At 46.5% G+C, this 15,992-nt stretch overlaps 1 protein-coding gene across 1 annotated transcript in view; it reads left to right on the forward strand.

The window, feature by feature from the left end:
* The first annotated feature begins 2,265 nt into the window (after nucleotides 1-2,265).
* The window catches only part of CCDC77 (coiled-coil domain containing 77), a 54,006-nt gene continuing 40,279 nt past the window's right edge, over nucleotides 2,266-15,992 (forward strand). Inside the window, 3 exon segments of the mRNA XM_011967130.1 lie at nucleotides 2,266-2,293; nucleotides 7,328-7,381; nucleotides 13,035-13,266. Of these exon segments, the coding sequence (XP_011822520.1) occupies nucleotides 7,344-7,381; nucleotides 13,035-13,266 (270 nt within the window). The 5' untranslated portion in view covers nucleotides 2,266-2,293; nucleotides 7,328-7,343.

Raw genomic sequence — 15,992 nt, forward strand, 5'->3', positions numbered from 1 at the left:
GTTAGCCAGGATGGTCTTGATCTCCTGACCTCGTGATCCGCCCGTCTCGGCCTCTCAAAGTGCTGGGATTACAGGCTTGAGCCACCGCGCCCGGCCTGAAATATATTTCTTAATAAGACCTGAAAGTCAAAAATGACTCCTTGATCCATGAGCTGCAGAATGTCTGTTGTGTTTGCAAGCATGAAAGTCATATTCATCTGTTTGCACACCTCCACCAGAGCTCTTGGGTGACCAGTTGCATTGTGAGTGAGAAGTAATATTTTGAAAGAAATCCTTTTTTTCCTGAGCTGTAGGACTTAAAATAAAACATAAATAAAATGGTGGACTTAAAATATTCAGTTACCCGTGCTACAAACATATATGCTGTCATCCAGCTTTTGTTGTTCCATTTATACAGCACAGGCAGACTATATCTAGCATAATTCTTAAAGGCTCTAGGATTTTAGGGATGTAAATGAGCACTGGCTTCAACTTAAAGTCAACAGTTGCATTAGCCCCTAACATGAGAGTCGGTCTGTTCTTAGAAGCAGTGAAGCCAGGCATTGACTTCTCTCTAGCTATGAAAGTACTAGCCGGCATGTTCTTCCAATAAAAGGCTGGTTCAGATACATTGAAAGTCTGTAGTTTAATGCAGTCACCTTAACCAGTTACCTTAGTTAGCTCTCCGAATAACTTGCTGCGGCATCTACACCAGCACTTTCTGCTTCACCTCGCACTTTTAAGTAAGGCAAATAGCTCCTTTCCTTAAACCTCGCGAACCAGCCTGTGCTAGCTTCCACCTTTTCTTCTGCAGCCTCCTCACCTGTCTCAGCCTTCATTTTATCGAAGAGTTAGGACTTTGCTCCAGGTTAGGCTTTGGCGTGAGGGAATGTTGTGGCTGGTTTGATCTTCTGTCCAGACCACTCAGACTTTGTCGGTATCAGCAATATCTGTTTCACTTTCTTATCATTTGTGTGTTTACTGGAGCAGCACTTTTAACTTCCTTCAAAAACTTTTCCTTGGCACGCACAACTTGGCTAACTTTGGTGCAAGAAGACTGGCTTTCATCCTGTCTCGGCTTTCAACATGCCTTCTTCGCTGAGCTTGATCATTTTCAGTTTTTTATTTAAAGTAAGAGATGTGTGACTCTTCCTTTCGCTTGAACCCCCACTGTACGGTTGTTAATTGGTCTAATTTCAATATTGTATCATAGGAATAAGGAGGCAAGAAGAGAGGGAGAAGGGCAGGGAGACTGCTGGTCTGTGGAGCAGTCAAAACATCCACAACATGTATTAAGTTTGTCATCTTATATGGGCATGGTTCATGGTGCCCCTAAACAATTACAATAGTAATATAAAAGATAACAGATCCGCATAACCCATACAATTATTATGAAAAAGTTTGAAATATTGTGAAAATTAACAAGTGTGGTGCAGAGACACACAGTAAGCCTGCGCTGTAGGAAAAATGACGCAGATAGATTTGGTTCCATGCAGCGTTGCCACAAACCTTACGGTTGTAAAAACAGTCATCTGGGAAGCGCAATAAAGGAAAGTGTGCCTGTAGCAGACGCACGTTCCGTTTAGACATCCTTAGGACTCGTACCAGCGAAGGGCCCAGCTTTTCCACGCCAGTAGCTGCAATTAAGCGCTTTTCCCTCCACCTTTACACCTTGCTTTCCGGAAAGATGAGAACATAATGGATTTTGAACTTGCTTTGATCATGAAAGCCCAGTGACTCACATTTCTCCGGAAAAGGAAGCAGCGTCTGCTACGGAACAAACAGTAGAATTTTAATACATAATCCCCTGACCGTAGAAACTGAACCCCGGGTCCTATCCTGGCTCTAGGCCAGCAGGTCATGGAAGAATAAACTTTTCTTAGAATCTTTATCTTCTTGAGACAAGCTTGGAAATGACAACATATATGTACCATGAACGCGAAGCACCTGAGCTCAAAGCAGTTGAGCAATCTTAACTGGGGGTGCCCAGAAGTGGTGCGTTCTGACCCCAAACGTCCCATTACCGGTACCTGGAGGAGCGGGTTGCAGCCCAGCTGCATCGCCCCGCGCAGAACTGCATGCAGAAGAAAAACTACGTTTCCCAGAGACCTCTGCGCGGCCAGGAGCACCGCGAGGAGGGGCGAGATGGGGCGGGCCTCTGTGTGACGGCCGTTCCCATTGGTGCGCAGTCCAAAGGGCCTTGTAAACTCCTGCGCGATTGCACAGATTCAGGGACGCGCCGTGGCGCCGCGACGCTCCTTGGTTTGACTTTCGTGTTTCAGTTGAGTTCCCTGACGCGGAGTCTCAGTGTGTCGTGAGTATGGAGTTTAGGGTTGGCGGTGAAGGGGTTAGTAAGAGGCCTTGGGAGGAAAATCTTGTGAGGGAGAAGTAACGGCGGAAGCAGTGCGGAGGAGAGGGACGTGAGCCTGCAATCTGGTGCCCGTGGCGGGGCTGGGGACCGGAGGAGAAAGTTCGAGGGTGCAAAGGGGGAGACCTCCGGAGTGCTGGAGGGAGGGGACCTGCCGCAGGGAGGGAGTCGAGCGTGGGGTGAAGTGGGGAAAGGGGTGCAGGATTCGGACGCCCTGGAGATGGGTTCCGGTACACGCTCACCCCACGCTGGTCTAACCCTCAGGTTCCTCGTTTGTAAAATAAGGGGTAATAAAAATACTTACCAGTTGTGGGGAGAATAAAATAAATGTCACAGATTTGTCACGTGGCTAACAGAAAAAAATTCGAAGTGCTACATAAATGTTAATTGTTAGTAGACAAGCTATAAGAATGTATCTAAGCAAGGATATTGGAGATAGGTGCAGAGAAGCTAGCTGAAACCCGTTAATTTACCTGTCAACAAGGGCATTGTTCTTTGGAAGAGGCAGTGAAGAGTAAGACGCGGTTTCTATCTGCAGGGAACGCACGCTAGCAAGGGAGAAACGATAGCAATAAAGAACTCTAATATGTTGACTTGTAGAGAATTTCAAAGGCAGTTCTTTTGCAGTTAGATCATTTTTGCTAAATCATTCTGGATGGGGAGACTCAGGAAAGAGAAAAAGGAGGTGCTATTTAAGACGAGTTTTCGTGTACAGACTAGATTTTGTTCAGTGAAATGAGGGCTGTGGAGGGAGCTGTGTTCCAGCTAGAGGGAAGCTCATGAACAAAGGTATGGAGGCAGGGAAGTTATCTGGAGACGGTACATTTGGGGGAGTAGAAGGAAATAAGGCAAGAAAGTTAGGTTTGGCCCTTATGTACAAAGTCGTGAATTCTAGGCTAACAAGTTTGATTTAATGCTTTAGACTATGAGGTTCTACTGATGAATTTTATTACAGAAAATGGTTCAGGAGAGGCAAGGAGTTGGTAGAACCGTTAAGCTGTTGTAGTGGTATGGGTAAGAAGTATTGAGACTGTGAATTAACATGGTCATTGTGGAGATAAAATATACAAGATGTTCGTATGGTTAGACAGGAGGTTCAGGAGAATGAGTGATCAAATGATGAATTTAAGTTGCCAACTCCTAGTTGCTTGGAAACGCCGAATTAGTACCTAAAATAGGAAAGTCAGAAGGGTCGTGTTTGGATAAAAAGATAATGTGTTAGGTTTAGGAAATGTTAACTTTGAGATGCTAAAAAAAAAAAAAATACCTAACTTGAGCGATTTCTTTTTTAAGTTAAACATTTCAAGCGCCGATAGGTGAAAATGTCCAGTATATTTTTGTTAATTCAAATTAAGAGGTTGAAAGAGATGTTTGTTTATTCAACATGTAATTGTTACTTACTATATGCCATGTAGTGTTTTAGATGGTAGAGTTAATAATAAAAACAGGAGGAATAATGATGTTCCCAAAGAAATGGTTAGAGGAAATGATAAAGGAAGCTGAAGACAGAACCTTTGGGAGTTGTCATTAATAATAATAGTCCACGTTTATTGAGTGCTTATATGTCAAACACTGTCAATCGGCGCTATATTCATTATGTCATTTAATCCATATACCAACCGATGACATAGAAGTAACTGAAATTTAGAGAGGATATAACTTACCTGAGGTACACAGCTAATAAGAGGCAGGGCTTTGACTCAAACCCAAGTCTGATGTCAGAGCCTACACTCTCAACTACAATGTTTATTTTTATTATTATTATTTTTTCCAGATAAAGTCTCACTCTGTTGCTCAGGCTGGAGAGCACTGGGGCAATCTCAGCTCAGTGCAGCCTCTGCCTCCCAAGCTCAAGCAATCCTCCTGCCTCAGCCTCCTGAATAGCTGGGACTACAGGCACGTGCCACCACTCCCAGCTAATTCTGTAATTTTTGTAGAGACAGGGTTTCACCATGTTGCCCAGACTGCTCTCAAACTCCTGACCTCCAGCAATCCATTTACCTTGACCTCCCAAGATGCTGGCATTAAACAGGTATGAGCCACTGTGCCCAGCCTATTTTATTTTATTTTTTTGAGACAGGGTCTTGCTCTGTCGTCTAGGCTAGAGTGCAGTGGCACGATCACTGCTCACTGCAGCCTTGAACCCCCAGGCTGAAGTGGTCCTCACACCAAGCAGGTGGGACTGCAATGCCACCATGCCCAGCTAAGTTTTACATTTTGGTAGAGATAGGGTCTTGCCATGGCCTGCCCATGCCAAGGCCCGGCCCCAAAGTGATATATTTTTAAAGGGTAGTTGGCACTACCAGGCACAGTGGCTTACGCCTGTAATCCCAACACTGGGAGGCAGAGGTGGGTGGATCATCTGAGGTCAGGAGTTCGAGACCAGCCTGGCCAACATGGCGAAACCCTGTCTTTACTAAAAATACAAAAAAAAAAATTAGCCAGCCACAGTGGCAGGTGCCTGTAATCCTAGCCACTGGGGAGGCTGAGGCAGGAGAATCACTTGAACCCGGGAGGCGGAGGTTGTGGTGAGCCAAGATCATGCCATTGCACTCCAGCCTGGGTGACAGAGCAAGACTTCGTCTCCACAAAAAAAAAAAAAAGAAAAGAAAAAGAAAAGGTGGAACAGGGAGACCAGTTAAGAGACTGCTGTAGTCATCTGGACAGGAGATAACAGTGGGTTGGAAGCCAAGTGCAGTGACTCATGCCTGTAATCCTACTACTTGTGTGGCTGAGGGGAGAGGATTGATTGAAGCCAGAAGTTTGAGACAAGCAAGACCCTGTATCTAAAAAAACAAAAAACAAAGCACAAACAGCGTGCTGGACCGGGGCAATGAGGGTAGAGGTGGTAAGTAGTTGTCAGACTCTAGGTATCTTGATGAACCAGCCAGTAGGATTTGCTAATGGGTTATGTGTGGCATGTAAGACAAAGAGGTGAGTAAAATTTCTCCAACCAAGTTTGTTTGTCATAAACAACTGGCAGCGTAGAATTAGTATTTACTGGAATGGAGAATTCTGAGAGAAGAGCAGGTTTTTGTGGTGGGAGGTATGTATCAGGAGCTCAGTTTTACACTTGGCAAGCTTGGGAGACCTGCTAGACATCCACGTAGAGAGACGGAGTAGTCAGATGTGTGAGTCTAGAGCGGAGGGCAGAGTAAGGACGGAGGCGTCAATTTGAAAACGACTAATGTGTACATGCTGTTTAAAACTGTGAGACTTCAGGAGATCATCAAGGCAATAAGTGATGACTAGTAAGGAAAGGGGACAACCAGGAAGAGGTGTCCTGGAAGCCAAACAAAGACAGCTTTGAAGGAGTCAGGGAGAGAGGCACTGTGGGGCTCCGAGCAGGAAAGTGGTATATGGAAGTAACAGTGGTGATTGTCTCTCTTCATACTTTTACACAAAATTCTTTCCCAAAAGACTGAAGAGTTTTTTTTTTTTTGAGATGGAATCTCGCTCTGTCGCCCAGGCTGGAGTCCAATGGCGCGATCTCGGCTCACTGCAAGCTCCGCCTTCCGGGTTCCCGCCATTCTGCTGCCTCAGCCTCCTGAGTAGCTGGGACCACAGGCGCCGCCACCACGCCCGGCTAATTTTTTGTATTTTTAGTAGAGGCGGGATTTCACTGTGTTAGCCAGGATCGTCTCCATCTCCTGACCTCATGATCCACCCACCTCGGCCTCCCAAAGTGCTGGGATTACAGGCGTGAGCCACTGTTCCCGGCTGCAGAACTGAAGATTTTAAGCAGATTATACCAGGTAGAAGGACATAACAGAACATCATCTGACTTGCTGAGAATCAGAATGGATTGACAGCATGCTTGATAAGAAAGCTTTCACCAAAGCAGTAAAAAATCAGCCTCTCTCCCTCTCTCCTTCTTTCTCTGTCAGTCATATTACATGGAATGGCATTCCCTTTCCAGCGGTTTATCTTCCTGAAAATTTCTGTAATAAGGTTGCTTAAAGTGCAGGAGCTCAAGATCTTGCTTTATCAATTGAGATGGAGATTATGAAGAGCCTTTTAAAGTTTATAAGTAATTTTTTTTTCTTTTACTGATGATAATAGAGAAAGCACATGAAATGAAGATCGCATCAGTGGTTTTGTATTCATTTTAAATTTGATATAGTGGGTGCTCTACCTTCATTTCCATTTACTGCTTCTGTTTTTGGAGAGAGGAGTGGGGGCGGGAAGTCCATTTGTTGTTGAGGCTGGCCTTGAACTCCTGGTCTCCAGTGATTCCCCTCTCCTCAGCCCCCTGAGTAGCAGGGACTATAGGTGCGGGCCACTGCACCTGGCTCTATGTGCTGTTTCTTGCTTAGTAGAGATTTTTCTGCATCTCCTTCTCCTATAACTTCAAGGAAAAGATTGTAGATTTGTTTTTGTGTTTTTGCAGTTAACAAGGAGACCTTTCTTACTTTGTGTGCTTATCCATTTAAATATTCAATGCCATTCTGATTTTTATTTGAAAATAATTATGAGTACCTTTTGAAAATGCAAAAGGCATGAATTTCAGGGTTTGGAGATACTTTAAAGAATACTACATTTTAGGCCGGGGGTGGTGGCTCACGCTTGTAATCCCAGCACTTTGAGAGGCTGAGGTGGGCGAATCATGAGGTCAGGAGATTGGGACCAGCCTGGCCAATATGGTGAAACCCCATCGCTACTAAAAATACAAAAATTAGCCGGGCATGGTGACGGGCACCTGTAGTCCCAGCTACTTGGAAGGCAGAGGCAGGAGAATCGCTTGAACCCGGAAGGCGGAGGTTGCAGTGAGCCAAGATCAAGCCACTGCACACCAGCCTGGGCAACAGAGTGAGACTCTGTCTCAAAAAAAAAACCAAAAAAAAACTACATTTTAAAACATCAAATTCTTTCCAAGAGGCAGATATGATGATGTTGAAGAAGGAACCAGTCTATGCATTCTGTACTGTTTTTATTTTTCTATTCTTGGCCCCTAATTATGAATTTTTGTGTATTTGATAGGTGTGAAAAAGACAGCATGAACTTTACCCCAAAACACACCCCCGTCTGCAGAAAGTAAGACATTTGCTTATTTTCAAGTTGTTAAGAAATCAAGACTTATATAGCCTTAGACTAAGTTAGCCTAGGAACTGGGAAGGTATTGGAAACATATTTCCTAAAGGGTTTTTTTTTTTTTTTTTTTTTTTGAGACAGAGTTTCACTCTGTTGCCCGTGATGGAGTGTAGTGGTGCAATCATAGCTCATTGCAGCCTTGACCTCTTGCACTCAAGCAATCCTCCCGCCTCAGCCTCCCAAAGTGCTGAGATTACAGGCATAAGCCACTGCGCCCAGCCTGAAACAACCCCTTTAGAAAATATGAAATGTTGGCCGGGCATGGTGGTTCACGCCTGTAATCCCAGCACTTTGGGAGGCCGAGGTGGGCAAGTCACAAGGTCAGGCGTTTGAGAACAGCCTGGCCAACATGGTGAAACCCCGTCCCTACTTAAAAAAAAAAAAAATTAACTGGGCATGGTGGCAGGCACCTGTAAACTCAGCTACTTGGGAGGCTGAGGCAGGAGAATTGCTTGAACCCAGGAGGTGGAGGTTGCAGTGAGCTGAGATCGCGCCATTGCAGTCCAGCTTGGGCAACAGAGCAAGACTCCATCTCAAAAAAAAAAAGAAAGAAATGTTAAGTAAAACAGTATTTCTCTCACAAGTTTTTAATGATTGGGAAAGTGTTTAAGTTTTTATTCGTGCTAGTTGACAAATTTTAATATCTCTGCATGCTTATGTATTAGAAGTGAGCACAAATATTAACTCTAACTCAGAGCTTCTGGTATAGTTTCTCTACTCTGCTGTCTATTTTGTTATGTTATAAATTGCAGACAACCAAATTTGATTTATTTTCACAGGAGGGTTTCTCTTCTTCTGTGCTATTTTTGTTTTGTTTTGTTTTTTTGTTTTTTGAGACAAAGTTTTGCCCTTGTTGCCCAGGCTGGAGTGCAATGGCACGATCTCGGCTCACCGCAACCTCCCTCCTAGGTTCAAGTGATTCTCCTGCTACAGCCTCCCGAGTAGCTGGGATTACAGGCATGCGCCACCACGCTCGATTAGTTTTTTGCATTTTTAGTAGAGACAGGGTTTCTCCGTGTTGGTCAGGCTGTTCTGAAACCTCCGTTCTCAGGTGATCCGCCCGCCTTAGCCTCCCAAAGTGCTGGGATTACGGGTATGAGCCACTGCGCCCAGCCTGTACTGTTTTCCGACTTTCATTATTTTAGCTCAAGTCTTGTTTGCTGGAAGCAAACAAACAAAAACTTCATGTCCACCCTTTTTTTTTTTGTGATGGAGTTTCGCTGTTGTTTTCCAGGCTGGAGTGCAATGGTGCAATCCTGGCTCACTGCAACCTCCATCTCCCAGGTTCATGCAATTTTCCTGCCTCAGCCTCCCGAGCACCTGAGATTACAGGCATACGCCACCATGCCTGGTTAATTTTGTATTTTTAGTAGAGATGGGGTTTCACCATGCTGGCCAGGCTGGTTTTGAACTCCTGACCTCAGGTGATCCACCCACCTCGGCCTCCCAAAGTGGTGGGATTATAGATGTGAACCACCACGCCCAGCCAGGTCCAACCTTTAATCAGAGTCTTTTTGACAGTTATAACATTTAGTTTTAATCTGTGCAATTCAGATGTCTCATATGCTAGAGATTAGCATCTGATGTGTTTGTTTCAATTGCAATATGTCTTTTTTTTTTTTTGAGACATAGTTTCACTATTGTTGCCCAAGCTGGAGTGCAATAGCGCAATCTCTACTGATTGCAACCTCTGCCTCCAAGTTTCAAGCGATTCTCCTCCCTCAGCCTCCCAAGTAGCTGAGATTACAGGCACATGCCACCATGCCTGGCTAATTTTTGTATTTTTAGTAGAGATGGGGTTTCACCATGTTGGTCAGGCTGATCTCAAACTCCTGACCTCAGGCGATCCACCTGCCTCGGCCTTCCAAAGTACTGGGATTACAGGTGTGAGCCACCATGTAATATGCCTTTTTTTGTTGTTTTTTGCTTGATTTGTTTTTGGAGACGGAATCTCACACCCAAACTGGAGTGCAGTGGCGTGATCTCGGCACTTGAACCTGGCTCCTGGGTTCAAGCAATTCTCCTGCCTCAGCCTCCCAAGTAGCTGGGATTACAGACATGCGCCACTACGCCCGGCTGATTTTTGCATTTTTGGTGGAGACTAGGTTTCACTCTGTTGGCCAGGCTGGTCTTGAACTCCTGACCTCAAGTAATCCGCCTGCCTTGGCCTCCCAAAGTGGTGGGATTACAGGCGTGAGCCACTGCACTCGACCTGCAGTATGTCTTATAGTAGTACTACACTTTCTAATTGTTACTATGTGGTCTCCTTAGTTTATGTCCTATTTTTTTTTTTAATTATCTTTTTAGTCTCTAATGGATTTTATTTTTACTTCTTTAGAGACAAGGTCTTGCTATGTTGCCTAGGCTGGACTGGAACTCCTAGGCTCAAGCAATCCTCCCACCTCAGCCCCCTGAGTAGCTGGGACTGCTCAGCCACTCAGCTGTGCCACCATTCCTGGCTCTAACATGTATTTTGAATCCAACTTTAAACCATTAGTACTTGGAAGATAATTAATAAAATTATTTACTATCCTGTCATATCAAACTTTCAATTTTTTTTTTTTTTTTTTTTTGAGACGGAGTCTCGCTGTCTCACCAGGCTGGAGTGCAGTGGCAGGATCTCGGCTCTGCCTCCTGGGTTCAAGCGATTCTCCTGCCTTGGCCTCCCGAGTAGCTGGAACTACAGGTGCACACCGCCATGCCTGGCTAATTTTTTTTTTTGTATTTTAGTAGAGACGAGGTTTTACCATGTTGCCCAGGCTGGTCTTGAATTCCTGAGCTCAGGCAATCTGCCTGCCGTGGCCTCCCAAAGTGCTGGGATTGCAGGCGTGAGCCACCGTGCCTGGCCAAGATTTTTTTTTTTTTAAATGGAGACAGGGTTTCACTATATTGCCCAGGCTGGTCTTGAATTCCTGAGCTCAGGCAATCTGCCTGCCGTGGCCTCCCAAAGTGCTGGGATTGCAGGCGTGAGCCACCGTGCCTGGCCAAGATTTTTTTTTTTTTAAATGGAGACAGGGTTTCACTATATTGCCCAGGCTGGTCTTGAATTCCTGAGCTCAGGCAATCTGCCTGCCGTGGCCTCCCAAAGTGCTGGGATTGCAGGCGTGAGCCACCGTGCCTGGCCAAGATTTTTTTTTTTTTAAATGGAGACAGGGTTTCACTATATTGCCCAGGCTGGTCTTGAATTCCTGAGCTCAGGCAATCTGCCTGCCGTGGCCTCCCAAAGTGCTGGGATTGCAGGCGTGAGCCACCGTGCCTGGCCAAGATTTTTTTTTTTTTAAATGGAGACAGGGTTTCACTATATTGCCCAGGCTGGTCTTGAATTCCTGAGCTCAGGCAATCTGCCTGCCGTGGCCTCCCAAAGTGCTGGGATTGCAGGCGTGAGCCACCGTGCCTGGCCAAGATTTTTTTTTTTTTAAATGGAGACAGGGTTTCACTATATTGCCCAGGCTGGTCTTGAATTCCTGAGCTCAGGCAATCTGCCTGCCGTGGCCTCCCAAAGTGCTGGGATTGCAGGCGTGAGCCACCGTGCCTGGCCAAGATTTTTTTTTTTTTAAATGGAGACAGGGTTTCACTATATTGCCCAGGCTGGTCTTGAATTCCTGAGCTCAGGCAATCTGCCTGCCGTGGCCTCCCAAAGTGCTGGGATTGCAGGCGTGAGCCACCGTGCCTGGCCAAGATTTTTTTTTTTTTAAATGGAGACAGGGTTTCACTATATTGCCCAGGCTGGTCTTGAATTCCTGAGCTCAGGCAATCTGCCTGCCGTGGCCTCCCAAAGTGCTGGGATTGCAGGCGTGAGCCACCGTGCCTGGCCAAGATTTTTTTTTTTTTAAATGGAGACAGGGTTTCACTATATTGCCCAGGCTGGTCTTGAATTCCTGAGCTCAGGCAATCTGCCTGCCGTGGCCTCCCAAAGTGCTGGGATTGCAGGCGTGAGCCACCGTGCCTGGCCAAGATTTTTTTTTTTTTAAATGGAGACAGGGTTTCACTATATTGCCCAGGCTGGTCTTGAATTCCTGAGCTCAGGCAATCTGCCTGCCGTGGCCTCCCAAAGTGCTGGGATTGCAGGCGTGAGCCACCGTGCCTGGCCAAGATTTTTTTTTTTTTAAATGGAGACAGGGTTTCACTATATTGCCCAGGCTGGTCTTGAATTCCTGAGCTCAGGCAATCTGCCTGCCGTGGCCTCCCAAAGTGCTGGGATTGCAGGCGTGAGCCACCGTGCCTGGCCAAGATTTTTTTTTTTTTAAATGGAGACAGGGTTTCACTATATTGCCCAGGCTGGTCTTGAATTCCTGAGCTCAGGCAATCTGCCTGCCGTGGCCTCCCAAAGTGCTGGGATTGCAGGCGTGAGCCACCGTGCCTGGCCAAGATTTTTTTTTTTTTAAATGGAGACAGGGTTTCACTATATTGCCCAGGCTGGTCTTGAATTCCTGAGCTCAGGCAATCTGCCTGCCGTGGCCTCCCAAAGTGCTGGGATTGCAGGCGTGAGCCACCGTGCCTGGCCAAGATTTTTTTTTTTTTAAATGGAGACAGGGTTTCACTATATTGCCCAGGCTGGTCTTGAATTCCTGAGCTCAGGCAATCTGCCTGCCGTGGCCTCCCAAAGTGCTGGGATTGCAGGCGTGAGCCACCGTGCCTGGCCAAGATTTTTTTTTTTTTAAATGGAGACAGGGTTTCACTATATTGCCCAGGCTGGTCTTGAATTCCTGAGCTCAGGCAATCTGCCTGCCGTGGCCTCCCAAAGTGCTGGGATTGCAGGCGTGAGCCACCGTGCCTGGCCAAGATTTTTTTTTTTTTAAATGGAGACAGGGTTTCACTATATTGCCCAGGCTGGTCTTGAATTCCTGAGCTCAGGCAATCTGCCTGCCGTGGCCTCCCAAAGTGCTGGGATTGCAGGCGTGAGCCACCGTGCCTGGCCAAGATTTTTTTTTTTTTAAATGGAGACAGGGTTTCACTATATTGCCCAGGCTGGTCTTGAATTCCTGAGCTCAGGCAATCTGCCTGCCGTGGCCTCCCAAAGTGCTGGGATTGCAGGCGTGAGCCACCGTGCCTGGCCAAGATTTTTTTTTTTTTAAATGGAGACAGGGTTTCACTATATTGCCCAGGCTGGTCTTGAATTCCTGAGCTCAGGCAATCTGCCTGCCGTGGCCTCCCAAAGTGCTGGGATTGCAGGCGTGAGCCACCGTGCCTGGCCAAGATTTTTTTTTTTTTAAATGGAGACAGGGTTTCACTATATTGCCCAGGCTGGTCTTGAATTCCTGAGCTCAGGCAATCTGCCTGCCGTGGCCTCCCAAAGTGCTGGGATTGCAGGCGTGAGCCACCGTGCCTGGCCAAGATTTTTTTTTTTTTAAATGGAGACAGGGTTTCACTATATTGCCCAGGCTGGTCTTGAACCCCTGGGCTCAAGTGATTCTCGCACCTTGGCCTCCCGAAGTGCTGGGATGACAGGTGTGAGCCACCGCGCTGGCTAAACTTCCAAATCCGTGAGCACCTTCATTGTAAGCACTTTAGGAACACAAAAGCCGCTTTGATTTAGAGGTCATAACTCCTGAACTCCACAGAGTGTAGTGAACATATCGTTTCCAATTTCACACAGGCAAGCAGTTGTCTCCAAACGTGCTGTTGCCACCAGTGGTCCCACCAAGAGGAGGGGAATGGCAGACTCACTGGAGTCAACCCCCTTGCCTTCCCTCGAAGATCGTCTGGCCAAACTCGGTCCTTCTAAGGAGCTCCTGGAATATTACCAGAAGAAGATGGCTGAGTGCGAGGCAGAAAATGAGGACTTGTTGAAGAAACTGGAACTCTACAAAGAAGCTTGTGAAGGACAGGTAAAGAGACGACGCACGCTTTTTTGGAACTCTGATGAAGTCTTCATTAATTAGAGATGCTCTGCAAGTGCCAGCTTGTATCATAAGCAGATGTTTTATTAAAATATTCCTTTTAGGCCGGGCGCGGTGGCTCACGCCTGTAATCCCAGCACTTTGGAAGGCTGAGGCGGGCGGATCATGAGGTCAGGAGATCAAGACCATCCTGGCTAACACGGTGAAACACCGTCTCTACTAAAAATACAAAAAAAATTAGCCGGGCGTGGTGGCGGCGCCTGTAGTCCCAGTTACTTGGGAGGCTGAGGCAGGAGAATGGCAGGAACCCGGGAGGCGGAGCTTGCAGTGAGCCGAGATCGTGCCACTGCACTCCAGCCTGGGCGACTGAGCAAGACTCTGTCTCCAAAAAAAAAAAAAAACCCACAAAATATTCCTTTTTTATTCCCCAGCCCAGCTACTGGGACCCTTCAGGCCCTCCTTGGATCATAACCCCCAAAAACTGCTCTTCCTCTCAAATCTTAAATCCTGACATCTCCATATCTGTTATACCTAGTTCTTTCCTTTCCTTATATCTGAGTAGTCCTTAACTTCTTTGTTACCTCCGTAGCTTCCGGAATTTTCGATTTTCTAAGTGCCGCATATAGCTCTGACATCATGTCCTTCAAACCTAAACCCCATGATGCTTTACTTCCGTAGTAACAGCGCTGCCGGCAAATGACCCCTTGCTCAGTTATTCTTTTGCTACACCTGCATAGCAAAAACTAAGCTGTGGCATCGTCCAGTTCTCTGCCACCTGTTCTCCTGTAGCAGGATTTCTTGACCTCGGCATTATTGACATTTTGGCCTGGATGATTCTTTGTTGTGAGGGGTTGTCCCGTGCGTGATAGGATGTTTAGCAGCATCCCTGGCCTCTACCCACTAGATGCCAGTAACACAACACCCCCAGCTGCGACAATCAAGAATGTCTCCAGATATTGCCAGATGTTTCTGGAATGGGTGTGTATATGTGCAAAGTCACTCCTGATTGAGAACACTGTTGTAGAAAGGTCACAAATCACTACCTAATGAATCGACGGTAAACAAATTCAGCTGTACCCTCAACCACTATACAACAGTTTTCTTACCTATCCATACTGGGTTTCCTCTCCTTCCACATCTGTGCCACATCCTCACCTCTAGCCTGCAACCCCTTCTTAGCCCTCCTCTCTCAACATCTTTCCTGCTCATCTTCACACAGTTACTCCATCCATATCTATCTTTCTTCTTTCCTTTGGTTGCTTTTCTTTTCCTTGTTTATTTTTATATTTTTTTGAGATGGAGTCTCGCTCTGTCGCCCAGGCTGGAGTGCGGTGGCGCAATCTCGGCTCATGGCAAGCTCCGCCTCCCGGGTTCACGCCATTCTCCTGCCTCAGCCTCTCAAGTAGCTGGGACCACAGGCGCCACCACCACACCCAGCTAGTTTTTTGTATTTTTAGCAGAGACGGGGTTTCACCGTGTTAGCCAAGATGGTCTCAATCTCCTGACCTTGTGATCCGCCTGCCTCGGCCTCCCAAAGTGCTGGAATTACAGGCATGAACCAACGCTCCCAGCCTGTTTTTTTGTTTTTTGAGACAGGGTCTTACTCTGTCACCGAGGCTGGAGTGCAGTGGTGTAATCATGGCTCACTGCAGCCTTGAACTCCTAGGCCCAACTGATCCTCCCACACTCAGCCTCCTGGGCAGCTGGGGCTACAGGCACACACCGCCATGCCCAGCTAATTTTTAAAAAATTAGTTGTAGAGACATGGTCTCACTGTGTTGCCCAGGCCGGTATGGAACTCCTGGTCTCAAGCAATCCTCCCACCTCAGCCTACCAAGGTGCTGGGATTACAGGTGTGAGCCACGGCACCTGGCCTTCAGTCACCTTCTGATGATCATTCTTCTGACTGCTTCGGGAACAGGGCATCTGTGCCCGTTCGAGCTGGATTGATCCAATGCCTCCTGTGACCCTCACCCCTTTTTCCTCCTGAGAAACCTTGCTCCATCATTCTTCTCCGCTTTCTGTCGTATTTTTAACTTCTTGCTTGATATTAGCTTTTTCTTCTCAGTATATAAACATACTCCAGTCTTTCCCAACTCAAAAGAAAAATGAAAAACTCTTCTTTCATTGGGCTTCTCTCTCTAGCTATTCTTTTTATATAAATGGCTCTTTCTTTTCCCAGTCACACTTCTGGAATCTTTTGACTTTCCCATTCACTGAATGGGAATTTTTTTTTTTTTTTTTGGAGATAGAGTCTTGTTCTGTCGCCCAGGCTGGAGTGCAGTGATGCAACCTTGGCTCACTGCAACCTCTGCCTCCCGGGTTCAAGCAATTCTCCTGCCTCGGCCTCCCAAGTAGCTGGGACTACAGGTGCACGCTGCCACACCCAGCTAATTTTTTGTTTTTTAGTAGAGGTAGGGTTTCACTGTGTTGCCCAGGCTGGTCTCAAACTCCCGAGCTCAGGCAATCTGCCCACCTCGGCCTTCCAAAGTGCTGGGATTACAGGAATGAGCCACCGTGCCCAGTTGGGGAACTTCTCGACTGCAGTTTCATCTCTGTCCTTGCTACACCACTAAAACCGTGCCTTCTTTGTTCTCCAAGTACCTCTTTGCCAAACTTTTCTCTTTTTGCCCTTTGCAGTGTTTGTCACTTTTGACCTCTCTTTTTCTGTAATTTTCTTCCTTTCTTGATTTCCTTTTTTTTTTTTTTTTTTT

Source organism: Mandrillus leucophaeus, unplaced genomic scaffold (genome assembly GCF_000951045.1).
Source record: "Mandrillus leucophaeus isolate KB7577 unplaced genomic scaffold, Mleu.le_1.0 Scaffold79, whole genome shotgun sequence".
In the NCBI taxonomy this organism is placed as follows: domain Eukaryota; kingdom Metazoa; phylum Chordata; class Mammalia; order Primates; family Cercopithecidae; genus Mandrillus; species Mandrillus leucophaeus.